The sequence below is a fragment of the Colius striatus genome, chromosome 1 (assembly GCF_028858725.1).
Source record: "Colius striatus isolate bColStr4 chromosome 1, bColStr4.1.hap1, whole genome shotgun sequence".
Taxonomy (NCBI): domain Eukaryota; kingdom Metazoa; phylum Chordata; class Aves; order Coliiformes; family Coliidae; genus Colius; species Colius striatus.
The window spans coordinates 74657082-74670574 of NC_084759.1; the positions used below are offsets into that span (position 1 = coordinate 74657082).

Genomic DNA, 13493 nt, shown 5'->3' on the forward strand with positions numbered 1-13493 from the left:
CAGAGGAGGAGGCAGGGACAAGTCTGTATATCCTGTATGTACGGTACTGTGTGCAGAGAACAGGGGTACCCATCTTCTCCAGTCTCATCTCTTCACAATAAGAAGCATATGGTCTCTGGGTGTCCCAGATACCCATAAGAGAGCTGAGGCAAGGGAAAAAAGGTCATTCTTACCCATTCTTGCCTGTGTAGCTATCAGCTGTATCTTAGTCTTGCTTAACAACTGTGTCCTTATCAGCACTGTCTTGTAGCAGGGAGGATAGAAGTTGGCTTCTAGCTTGTGTTTTGACAGTGTCAGGAGATGAAGCAGGACACAGAGGCAACCTCAGCAGAGAAGCCAGCTCCTTTCTCTTGGGTCACTGCAGCCTCTATCTCCTCTCCAGGGTTGGAGGGCAATGGCCTTGCCTTTCTCAGGGTAAGGCACTGATCTGCAGCCCCATGGGCTGGTAGAAGCTCTTGGTGACAGAAGTGACCACATTAGACGTGCCCATGCAGATTCCCTCTCTTTCAACAAAGAGTCTCTACGTGAAACATGGAAGAGATTGGGCCATGATTAGTTCAAGCATAGGAGGAGAGGAGCTCATGCTCCAAGAAGTTGCAGGAAAGTATCTGCCCTTTCCCAATGGAGAACTTGTACATCAATGCATATGTCAGATTGCATTGCTGCTTGTTATAATGCTGTTACAGCTGCAGCTGTCAGTTGGAGATTAAGAAGGGGATATAACTTGGAATTGAACAATTAGCTTCTCCACCTGCAACTTGAGCTGCCTCTGGGAGTTGAGAGAGAGGTTACTTCAGAAGGTGACTGTGCAACTGTAACCACCTTATGCCTTGGGCTTCTAACAGGTTAAAGCAGCTAAGATTTCATGCCCAAATTATGAGCGTTGTAATGTGCCAAAACTCTAATGTCTGTTTTAACCTGAAAATAGTTTTTTGACAAAAATACTTTTTAAAAGCAGTGCCATATATCACAGAGCAATTTACAGTTGCATAGCTATCTCTGAATGTCACATTCAGTGGAAGCTCTATAAATTTTTACATATACTTGTATGTGTAGTCCAGAAGTGCCCTTCAGAAGAGGAGATCTGAGGGGAGGAGGGGTTCCCCCTTAAATTTTTTTTTTCATGAAATAGTTTGTTATCGTTCAAATCTCTGTTGTCCTTCTGAGACTAAGACGCCTCAGGAAAGTTTTTGCACAGAAAGCTTATTCTGCTCTTTAGTAATGTGGACAATACTGTAATTTTTTTCTTCAGTATTGCACTCATCTTTCTTAGTTATGTCTCCACTGGAATAAATAGGTCCTGGATGGTGTGTGACATGGCCAGTCTTTATTTGTAAGATTAGCTGGAAATTCCAAATGTAAGAATAGACTGAGAAGCAATATTTGACAAGTGCAAGCTCTTAGGTAGATGAACAAAAGGACTTCATGGAGGCTTGTTGAGTTGGTTCTACTTATTATTCCAGTATTTTTTTCTGGCTAAAAAGGACTGTGTCATTGGTTATAGAGACCTATGGTATTGTTCTAAATATTTGTTTTATTAAATACCTTTCCTGCAGTACATCTGCTTTAGTCATTCCTTTTTGTGAAGTTTTACCACAGTGTGTGTCACTGAGGTTGCATTATCCTCTTGTGTTTCTATGCCACCAGCACGATTTCAGCAGAGGTTTAGGAAAGGCTTTTGGGTGGGGAAATTGGGCCACAAACTTGTCATTCTATATGAATTACCTTGCTGGTCCTGTTGCCTGGTGGCATTTTCAGTATTCCTTTTCTTAGATCTTGCTGAACTCAAATGCCATATAGCACTTGAAAAGTTTCAGAAAGTGGTAAAGAATTTGACTGCTGCTGCGGCATAGAAATAGTTGAATTAGAATACAGATGTAGAAATTCAACAAACAGGAAACTTAAGTTGTCAGTGGTACGGCACTTGTTGGTCTTTTGATGTCAGGGTGTCTATACCTACTTTATCAGTGTGCTGGTGATCTTGATATTACAGCTTCAGACTGGACAAGAGGGAATAGTAATCACTGCCTGAGGGGGAAGCTGTTTGTGGCCAATTTGCACTGGTTTTAGATTAGAAATAAAATATTTTGTTATTAGGGATTGATTTTCATAGAGAACAAGAAACTGCTTTTAAGGTCTACAGGCAGAAGAAAGCTCCATTGCCAGTGTAGTGTATGTCAGGAGTAAAATGGGGCTGGAGGGACTAGAAAAAAGGGCACTGAGAGAATCAGTGATTTCTTTCTAAGAACAGTACTTTCTTTGGTGATCTTGACTACGTACTCCTGAAATGTCCTGTGTATTCTGACAGAATAAAAGGCAGATCCATGTTTTCCTATGTATTTTTCATTCACATTGGAAGTCAGTCAATATACATCCATCTACTTTGTGAGGTTATGTTTTAGGCATATTTTTATGCCTAATATATATAAAATATATATATATAATTGTATATATAATCTATATATCTTAGTTTGTAGATAATGGGGAATGTTGGTATGTAGATATGTTGAAGTTTTGTAGGTTTTGGAGGGTTCAACCCTGAAGACTAATTTAAATTCAGGCCTGCAGATTGTCCCTAAACTACACAGATTTAAACTAAATCAATTTTGAAGACAATTTATCTAAAACATTGAATAACTCTTAACAGCCATTGATTAAGCTTTTAAACCTGATATAATGAACTAGCTTGATAGGCTGGATTCAGTACACATCTAGTGTTTTCTTACATGTTTTAACTTAAGTGACTACAGCACCATCTTCTATTATTGCAACTTTCATTATGACACTACAGTAGATCCACAGAAACACCTGTCTGTCTGCCAGCATAAAGATTTATGTAGGAAAAGACTATCTATGAACTGGCTAGTAACAGGAATGCAGGCCTGCCCTGTTCTTGGGGAGTTGGGAATAGCCAACCCCAAACAATTAGGGGATGGAGGCTGGAGAGGGGAAAGGATGCAAAGGTGAGAGTCCAGGAGGGACTAGTGATTCTGTTTCCTCACCCTGTGTACGAGCAGCTCAGCTATCTCCCTGGACAAACATTTGCTGCAAGGAGCTTTTGTGATTGCTAGGGATTAGAAACTGGGTGGACTACTGCTGTTAGACCAGGTTTACTCATCAGGTCAGGGTTATTCAGTTAAAAGCTTTCCTTAATTAAGACTTTTTAATAACTCTAATATATTTTCAATATATTTTAAACAGAAAGGGTAGTAGTTCACTATTTGATAAATTAGAGGGATTCACAGGGTTGATTAGAAGATCAACTTTCATTTAGTGTTTTCTTATAAAAAATCATTTAAATTTCAAAGAGTTGTGTATGCTAGGAGAATAATAGATTTGTCTTAGGATGACAAGGCTGCTAGTGATTTTTTTATTTGTCTGAAGACTCTCTAATTTCTGTACATGGGTTTTGATGTTGCTAGAGACTAACAACTCTCCTCTCTCTCTCAGCTGTTTATCTTCGGTGGTTTGTGTGTCTATGCATGTTATGTTCACAGTTTTGGATGTCTGAGGTTTTTTGCCTGTGGCTGACCCAGCTGTCACTGGACATGGGAATAGGCAGTGGGGCTCAGCTGTCTGAGGTCAGAGAAGAGTTTTTTCATATACCAAGCTTGTTAGTTTTAATCATTAGTTCATCCTGTTCCAGTGAAGTATGTCACAGAGGGTTTTTCCCAAAAGAATAGATGCTAATGCGCAAAGAGAGGTGGTGCTGACAAACAGATGGAGTGTGTGCTGCTTGTTAATGGAGAGGAGCAGAGTCTTGAAACAAAAACTCTGGTATGGCTAGAGTGTTGCCAATAGTAATTTGAATTTTTGTATATCAGCCCTCTTTTGTTCACCAACAGTAATGTTGCTGTTGACGATTTCTGATATTAACCTATTGATATGGCATACTAGCTTTTTGAATCTCATATTAGCAGCAACAAGGATGCAGAAGATTAAAATAATTGAAAAAAATGAAATGTTTTTTTGTAAATCGAATAAGTGATTTAATACAGTGACTTTTTGCATACCTATTCAATTGCATCATATGTTGGTCTTCTATGTATTTTAATTCATTGAGCACAAGATTGGCGAACTATAAAAAAAAAATTTCTTTGAATGACATTTCCCCCTCCATCACATACAGACTTACAAAAAATTTGTTAATGATGGGTTGCTATATCTGGCTTAATGTTTTAAAGGAGATGAGAAAGCTGAGAACTATGAAGCTGTTTGGTATTTATAAGGGGACAAGCAAGAGCACCTATGTTGCACTACAAATTCTTGAGATTTTTTTTTTTTCTCTGTGTGACTAAAAAGCATTGATTGAGTGGCTTGCTGAGGGGATCTCAAAGGCTGAGCTCCTTGTAGTTAACTTACGTGGCTTGTGCAGGGCAGCACAGTTCGTAATAGGTTGTCTTAACAATGTATGAGAGGATTTTTTTTTTTTTCCATAGGACAAAGAACTGTGGCATGATTTGGCTTGTTTGGCTTTGAAACAATCTGAGGGCACTCTATGAGATGTACTATTCAGTATATGCAATGTCCAAACATGCTTCCTGTTTGAGAATGCTGATGAATTGTGCATTTGACCTTTAAGCATGAGTAGGTTTCCATTTTAACGGCTGCAGCCGTTCTGTATTTCCTTAGCAGTACATCCTTGGCATGCAGACAGGATGGCCTTGTATTTGTTTACCTTAAACTTGAATTGGGACAAATTCCTAGTTACCTGTAGGTAGTTTGGACCTACTGCTGCACCTGTGAAAAGGTGAACTTAGACTGTTTAAAAAAAAAATTGCTGGAGAGAGGTTTTGCATCACTGCTGAAAAATCTTGAATTGTATCTTAGTGAATGGAGGGAAAAGGATTTTATTTTGATGCTACTCTTCAATTTAACTATATTGACTGGTTCCCAAGTTCTGGGGCTTGCAAGGAAGTTGTACCTTGAAACACATGGACTATGCTGTGAAACAGTGATCTGCTGCTTTGGGAACAAATAATCTGTAGAAATTAAAGTGACTGAACACTGAATATGTTTTTTAAAGAATCTCTAATGTAAATAACCACCACATCAGTTTTAACTTGGCAGATTAGTGCTGACAGTATGTAACAGTTCTTTGTAGATACAGCTGAGCTCTGAGGTCACTGACTTGTCGTTCCTTTTAAATTAGGAAAAAAGTAGGAATTCTTGTCTAAACCCAGGTTTTATTTCCCGGTGCCAATGATACAGAAGAACAGCAGGAAGCATTGTGTTTTTGAGGACAGGCATCAGTGCTCACTTCTGGTCAGATGTGCCCTAGGGGGAGCCCTGGCTATAAATGGTTACTACTGATTTGGAGCAGTGCTGTGAGTTTGCGATGTGAGAGCTACAGCTGCTAGGGAGGAAAAAGAAACCACACAACAACAACAACAACAAAAAAAAACAGTATTATCACGTGATGTTTGGGGGAGTCATCGTGCCACTTTGATGTCCTGAGGGAGTAGGCAATTGGCATGGGAAATAAGACCAGGAAGAGGTAGTAAGCGAGTAGGAGAGCTGGGAGGACATGAAATTACGGAAGGTAGCCTTCAAATAGGAAAGTGGCTGGACAGTCTGGTTAAAATCCCATATTAGTATGACTGTTGATTTTCAGCTTTCCAAAGCTTTACCTGAAAAATCCCCCCAGGAACTGTTCCTTACTGTGTAAACAGAGACGTGTGAGAGTGTCTTTGTGTGGCATTATCACTGCTGCTGGTGTTAAAAACACTCCTTTAAGCTAGAGAGAAGGGGCTAGCAACGGGATGAACAAGAGGGATGAAAAAAAAAACAATTTTCTCTATCAGAAAGACTGTACAGCCTCTATCATGTGTAGCTGCTGCTACTTGCAGTGAAAGAATTGCAGCTTTAGACTTACATGTGAGCCAGCAGTCAGGCCTGCTGTCTTTGCTGGAAGGAAACATTAACAGATAAATCCTAGCAATTGCTTTCCACCTGGACACAGGTCCATGGAACTGCTTGTCCTCCTTTTTGCTGTGGGACTCCAAATGCAAAAGGCTGTATGACAAGATTACAACAAGGGTTATTAGATACCCTGGTAGACTTGGCTCTTTGGTAGATGAGAATAAAACAAATTCTGTTGGGGGCATATACATGTTGGCCTTTTTTCTGAACAGCACCTACAGGAGCTCAGAACGTGTCTGAAAACAGAGAAACTGGATCCTATTCACTGATATTGTTGTATGCTGGGGTAGTTCAGTTACTTTATTAAATTTCCTGTCTGCCTTTCATTTTGAAGATATTTTTCTGACTTCTGTTATTGTTTACAGACAGCTCTGCTTGTCCAGATTTGTCAGATTTGTTTTTCCATCTTGGTCAAGGAAATACATTTTTTCATCCTTTTTCTGCCCTGCCCCCCCACCCCCCATCAACCTCTTCAGTATTGCTGCATCAGTCTAAACCAGCATCTCTGAACTGTAGCTAGTGAGATTCAGAATGTCTGTCTTAAAGACTTACAAAGAATAACTATAAAATGGAAAATTTATTCTGAAAAAATGGATTGGAAGGGTTGTTTTATTGCTGAAGTATTTACACACACGTCATTGAGACCACTATCTAACGGATTGCTTATAGTCAATAGAAATTGCTTTTTTCCCTTTGTATCATATCTTTAAAGCTTATCAACATTTTCCTTCCAGCAGCTTTTGTAAGAGCACTGGTAGAAAGACACACTTGGTGAAATGCTTTTATTAATGCTAGAGATTTTCTGAGTTGTAAGTTCAGATGATCTCATTCTGTCACTCAGAATTAATACAGAGGTATTAGAATATAAATGCTCAGCTTCCAGCATCTTTAGTTGCCTGCAAAGTATTCCTGTTTTGAGTCCTTTAATCTTTTCTTTCTAGTCCTTCCACCCATTTGTGCTGAGTTTTGGAATCAATATTTGTGCTATGCTCTGCTTATTAGAAAAGAAATGTTTATTGAAGTGCAGGATGTAATAGATGTAATTAAATCATGAAAGTGCAACAGAAAGTGTTGTTGACTATGCACAGCAGATTAATTTTTAGTCATGTTGTAGATTTCAGCAAAAGCAACCATTTATGTGATTCTACTTTCTAGGTTTCCCACTAGTATTTTTAGGCTACTCCATCTATTTTGTCTTTAAAAAGTAACTCCAAAAATATATACGTGTCCACAAATGCAAAAAGTAAGCAAAACTTTTAAGTTTTTATACACTTGATGTGCCTCTTGTCACAACTCAGTCAAGTCTGTTCTTCCCCTTGCTTGGCTGCTCAGGAAGATGAAAGTGGTGATGGATATTATAGCACAGAAAATGCCATCTGAAAATGATGTTCATGTAGCAAGAAACTATCTTATGAAGATCTTGAGAAGTTCTATGAGGTACAGTACTGACTTTACAAGTGAACCTCTTCCGTTCCTTCACACCACTTGGTTTCCTCCTACCATTTACCAAGCCCTTAGCTAACTCTGCAGAAGTCCTCTTCCCAACCTTGATTTCCTTATGCTCCAAACAGTGTCTGTATTGTGCTAGTTTTCTAGTCTTGTATTTCCTTTGTGGTGTATCGTAGAAGAGTAATTGTCTCATAACAGATAAGCTCTTTTTGCTGAATTGATGCCTAGGAAGTCTACTGAATTTTCCTCAAATAGGTATTTGTGATTTTCCAAGCTGATATCAGTACCATTAGAGGTCAGCAGTTGGGGAGAAAAAACCTCTTTGATGTTTTGTGCAGCTCAACAGTGGAAGGACTTTTTTTCCACATCTGGAGCCCTTGGAGTACACAAGAACCATCTGAAGCCCATCAGCGCAAGGCTGAGAAGAATCTTTTGTGCTTGTTTGCTCTGAGAGTATTGGGATTTCTCTGTTCACTCTCTGAATTTTGTATCTCCTACCAAGAAAAAACAACATAGTGATGCTCTGCTTAACTGTTCTCTCTTTTGTCATGCTGGGAAGAGTAGGCTTTTGTTTATGGGAACAATTACTTGTTTTTTTAGTGGCAGTAATGATGCTACAGTTCTTAGTGAAATTACAGCTTCCCTGTAGGATTATTATTCTCTTTTTGTGATCCTGCATGCAGACTTTGGAAAGGCAATTCATGATTGAATTAATCAGATCTTCCTGAATGTACTGCAAAAAAAACCCTCCATGTACTCAAATTCGACCTGTTCTGAAGACACTGGGTTTATAATGGCTGTTAGTTTTATTCTCTAAATCGAGTGGCTGTCTGATAACCCAAATTTATAAAAATATATAATGGGTAGAAAAATGTAGAACTACCTTTAGTGATCAGGTTGAAAACAGGCAACACTTCCTCAGCTTTGCAAATTACTTTCGTGACTTTGACAAATTACTTCAGATTGCATTAATAAACTTCATAAATACAGACATGACATACATAAATGCATTTTTTAAAAAGTGCCTCAAGAGCTAGGGCCCTATAAACCTTTGTTGCAGACTATGACTTGTAAGGATGGGCTTTGTCTCACCTTATACCTTGTCTAAATTGTAAATTTAGGATGAGCCAAAGATACGAGAAGGATGAATTTCCCTTGAGGAGTTCCTGCTTCATTACTGAGCAACTGAGAGGGTCTAGACAAATGGCCTGTGCTCAGCGTCTACTCACTGAAACAGATGTAGCTGAATTCCACTCAGAGGGCTTATTCAACACTGAGGGGGAAAAAAAGAGTGCATTTATTTCATGAATGACAAGAGATGTTACAAACAGCAAGTCCTTGGAAGGACCTTGTAAGGAAGCGCAAGCTGTTGTTACTAATTCTTGAACAGAAGGAAGGGGCTGAGGAATGTAGAGCAGTTTTGCAGAAAGGTGTATATGGTACAAAGCTCTGACAACTTACTGTTGTACTTCTTAGAAAGGATATCTTCAGTTATATGACCACATACATTTCGAGGTGATATCCAAGTAGATATCTGGGGACTTAGATGAATTGCTGAACTATGTCTTAATTATATTCTTTACAAAAAAGCCCACACTGCAAAACAAATAAACAAAAAAAACCATGCCTGCCTACCTGGGGTGACAAACATTTCAAGAGCTAAAGCAGAACTTGACTGAAGTTAAAATTATTAGTTATATCACTCTTACTAACTTGCACGAAGCTATGTACTAGGCTTTATTCCTTCCTGTCATTGACTCTTGTCTTCCCACCTCCTCCCATAAGCACATACCTACAGTAAATTGTTGCCAAAACCCTATGCTGTTGTCATGTTGTAAAAAAGAGTCATAAGTCATTAGCTTTAACTGTTAAAGCTCTGGGTATGTGTCAGGTACTTTAAAATTAATTTGAAATTCATCTGCCTGTCTCCACTCCTCATAAAAACCACCCCACCCCCAAAATAAATAGAAAAAAAACCCCAAAACCAAACCAAGCACAGCCTTTGGAGAGTATTGATGTTTGACTGCATCTTGAGCATTTTAAAGGACTGCTAGTGTCTTTTCAAATCTGACATGCATGTAGAAGTTGTCTTGTTTGCCATCATTTAAAATCATTATGCCTCTGTCTGATCTACATAGCATTTGACTGCTGCCCTGGTAAATGTCTTGCTGTGTGATACCTCACCAAATTGTTTGGATTAAACTCACATACTCTGCCTCTCTCGTTTTCAGAAGAAATGACCTAGCCTGCAGGCCTCACTCCTGGCATGCAACCAAATTTACAGAAAGTCAACCTGAGACAGCCACGTCACACCTTTCTTTGTCCAATGCCTCCACTTCCTGGCACTCGCGCTATCATGCAAGGTGAGTCTCTGCTTAAGTTACACTCATTAAGCTCCAGTAGTGAGACAATAACGAGGTAGGTCGTGTCGTTCAGCGTGTTTTAAAACCACAAATGCAGAATTGTTGCATTATATGTTCTTTTAGTAGTGCCTGTCCTTTCAGTGCTTGAAGGGGGAGCATGGGAAGTTTCACATACGGATGAGTGGATTTCAGAAACAGTATGTAATATGTGCATGTAATTGGAAGGTAAGAAACTAGCTTTAAAGGCAGTCAAAAGTTGTGTTTCTTGCTCTGCATTTCCTTTTGGTGTAAAATGGTAAAATCCTAAACCTTGATATGAAAAAGAAACCATCAAAAGTAACATAGTTCAAGTGAAATAGTAAAGAGAGAAGAAAGTGAAAAATACTGTTTCAGAGTATTAAAAAGCCTTTTCCAAAAAGAAGAGTGCAGAGTGTTTTACTGTTGGACTTGAAGGTATTGCTGATTTTTATTAGTTGAACTGTCTTTCGGTAATCTAATCTTCCCTACAACTGTGCTCTTGCTTGTGTAAAGAGAGAATAAGATTGATGACTTTTCACTTCTTATTTAAAGGGCCTTAATATTTGTTAGGTCTCATTCAACACTAGGGGAGAAGGGCTGCTACCTGAGCAGTTGTGAAACTTTAAACTTCTAGGTAGTGTCTGTTTATGTCTCATTACAGGTTCTTGTTTGTTTCCTGCTCATAGGAGACATTCTTCAGTATTTTCATGATGATTTGGGAAGGAGGGGGTTAGTTAGTTGTTGGGGTTTTGTTTTGTTGCCTGTTTTTTTTTTTTCCCTTAGTCCTCATTGGGCCATAATTACACTGAACATTAAAGAGAATGAATCTGGTATGCAGTCTCAGTTTGGAAAGCAGGCTTGTGTTTTCTATACTTACTGCTATACATTCTCCATCATTGATGTTAATTTATTGTAGTAATTTATTGTAGTAATTAAAACTGAATAACATTAATACTTTAGAATTGTATTATATTTTCCATATAATTTTTACAATTGTTTTTACATTGGATTTTTTTTTTTTTTTGGAAGCTCCCTACTGTTTTTAAATCACTTGCTATCTGCCCTTGAATAAATTATGGATGCTAACATTTAGGCATAAAGTTTTTTAAAATGCATTTTATAACTTCATTAGTAGAAGACTTAGCATATTATATTTCTCCAGTCTTCAGCTGCTGCTGTTTTATACTGTATTTCTGTTTTGTGTAGATGAACTGAATTAGGTGTATAGCTTTGAAGACAATAAAAATCCTTGTATATAAAAATCTCTGAATTTTGTTTCTAAAAACTTCATAAGAGTTTCTGGTTGCAAAGCTAACTCAAGACTATTTCTGTTTTCTGTCTGCTGAGTCTTCTGACTGAGCTGTAAATCAATATATGCATCCTGCTCTTCCTAATTGTTGTCACTGTACCTTGTGAAAGTAAAATACTGCAAGGCATATGTCTCGCAATGTGATTTGATAGAAGCTGGGCAAATCACAATGCTGAAAAAGGAGAGGAAAAAAAACACCCTAATTTGGTCCAAGGCCAGTTCAAAATGAGCTTTCGGCAGGAAATTATGGGTGTAGAGGCAAAAGAAGGACAGAATAGAGCAATCCTCTTCCTCCCACATATCAGAAATGGCAGCAACTGCTGGTAGACATCAAAATTAACAAAAATGGCAAATTCTGCTTTTTCAGATGCTGCTGAAAGATTTAATGGCTTTAGCACAGTCTAATACTAGGGTCCCCAGGGCACTGCCATTCTGAAATCCCTGAATGATGGAGCTGCCCACCTCACAGATGATGTATTTGGGAGATCTGTGAGTCCTGGTGTCTGCTTCCCCAAGACAGTTTGAGTGACAGAACTTAACTTCAGGCTGTGGCTGCTGAAGACTCCTTCTTCCCAGAGTACCAGCCTTAGGATTTGGGTATTTTGAGAATCCCACTTGCAGAGAGGGGGTACTTTGGGCTTGCTCCTCAGAGAAGGGGATTCAGGGATTCCCCACTTTCCAAGTATAATTCACAAAACCGAGAAGCACTCTTGCACTCTTTACTTTAAGCCCCAGGGTGAATGAGAGGCACAGCAATCAGTAGCTGAAAGCAGCAATATTCAAAGAGATAAGATTACCTGAGGAGGGGATATTTCTAGCCCAGGGATCCCATCTTTGGGCCATTTCTGGAATTTCTTGTCTCTCCTTGCGCTGAGCATCTGAGACTGGTATTTATTCACAGTCTGAAATATTTTCTGAATGTGCCTGTCTACATTCCCTCTGCAAGCATTAAATTACTTGTCAAACATAGAAAGCTCAGCCAGGAGGAGATGCTTTTGCTTTTGCTGCGTTCAAGCAGGATATACCTGGACTATTTGTCTTGTTAGAGGTGGGGCACAACTGGACAAAACAACTCTCTGAAAATTGTCCTTACTACCTAGGTAGATTAGGCTATGGAGAATTTGATTTGATTTGGGTTTTGTACTTTTTTTTGGTTGCTTTTTGCCAACCTACTTAATTTGGACCTTTGAAAAGGTACATGAAGCTAGGGGAAGACAGACAGATCAGAAGAGAATGTACCAGTGCAGACAAGAGAGAAGGTAGTTCTGGAGCTCAGTTCTTCACATCCACCACTATATGCATATTTTTTATCATATGACTTTCATTCAAGAGCAGTAAGCTATCTCAGGACCACTAGCCCAGGTCTAGATGCCTCTTAGAAAGGGCAGAGAGTTAGACTTTGTAAGCTTTTGGTGCCTTCATTTCCCTCTGAGTCTTCTGCTATCTTTTTCACAGAAGGTCCTATCTTAACATGGATACAGACTTTTTTTCCTACCCTGTCCTAAACTAAGGCACAATGCATTTTTATGGGAGGTGTGGATATGAACTATCCTAATTGCTGAAAGTTTAGATTCGGCATTTTCTTCCGGTAGAATATACTATAAAAGAGGACCTTATGGTCCTTTTTTCTTTGTGGCCCTGGATGCACAGCGGAAACCAGCAACCTCTGCTACTTTGTTCCAGCCTTACAGGTGTGGATATAAGGCCAGGTATGATTTGAGAAGGCATGCTTAAACTGAGTTTTGGGGCAGTTAGGGTCAGTTACAACTGGTCTGTAATCCTGTACAGTCTGAATGTGGTCTGAGATTATGTCATTTCTAGGAGGGCCCAGAAGCAGACGTTTATGCCCAGGATTGAGGGAGTGCTTATTGCGCAAAGTGCCAAGGATGGTGTTTGTAGACAGTGTTTCTGGGCTTCACCTGACAGACTTTGACTAGCAGTGTGGGTGCTTTTCTGAATCCACTCTAAAACAGCCATTGAGAGAAGGATATCTTGGGATGCCAGGCTTGAACAGAGAAATGGCTTTGAGACCCTCACCCATGTCATGGTTCATGGGAGGATTGTCCCACAGTTAAGGACCACAAGAGGCCATGCTTTGCACTAACACACCATCAGAAACTTCTCTCGCCCTTCTTTGAAGCATCTGCTGAATTTCCACTAAGCTTTTTTAGCAGGGCTGATGACCTCTGGCTTTACATTTGATACCAGCACATCTACATGAGACTTGTAAATAGAAGCTTTCCTCCACAAGTGTTATCTTTAATTTAATCGATGCCAAGTATCTCCTTAGTATGGGGGTGGGGGGGGAATATCCACAACACATAGCAATATCTGGCTTACATTCTTCATTGACAAGGAGATCTTAACAATGAGCAAGATGCATTTTAACATCGGCCCCAGTGTCTGCCTAAGTAGACAAGACACTTCTAAGT

At 39.2% G+C, this 13493-nt stretch overlaps 1 protein-coding gene across 2 annotated transcripts in view; it reads left to right on the forward strand.

The window, feature by feature from the left end:
- SHROOM2 (shroom family member 2) overlaps nucleotides 1–13493 on the forward strand; it is a 122336-nt gene that overhangs the window by 68088 nt on the left and 40755 nt on the right. The window contains exon 3 of one of the 2 annotated variants that reach the window (XM_061998701.1): nucleotides 9603–9734. In XM_061998701.1, the coding sequence (XP_061854685.1) occupies nucleotides 9603–9734 (132 nt within the window). Of the gene's footprint in view, nucleotides 1–9602; nucleotides 9735–9913; nucleotides 9960–13493 lie in introns of those variants that run through there. The other variant, XM_061998711.1, reaches the window with a different exon arrangement.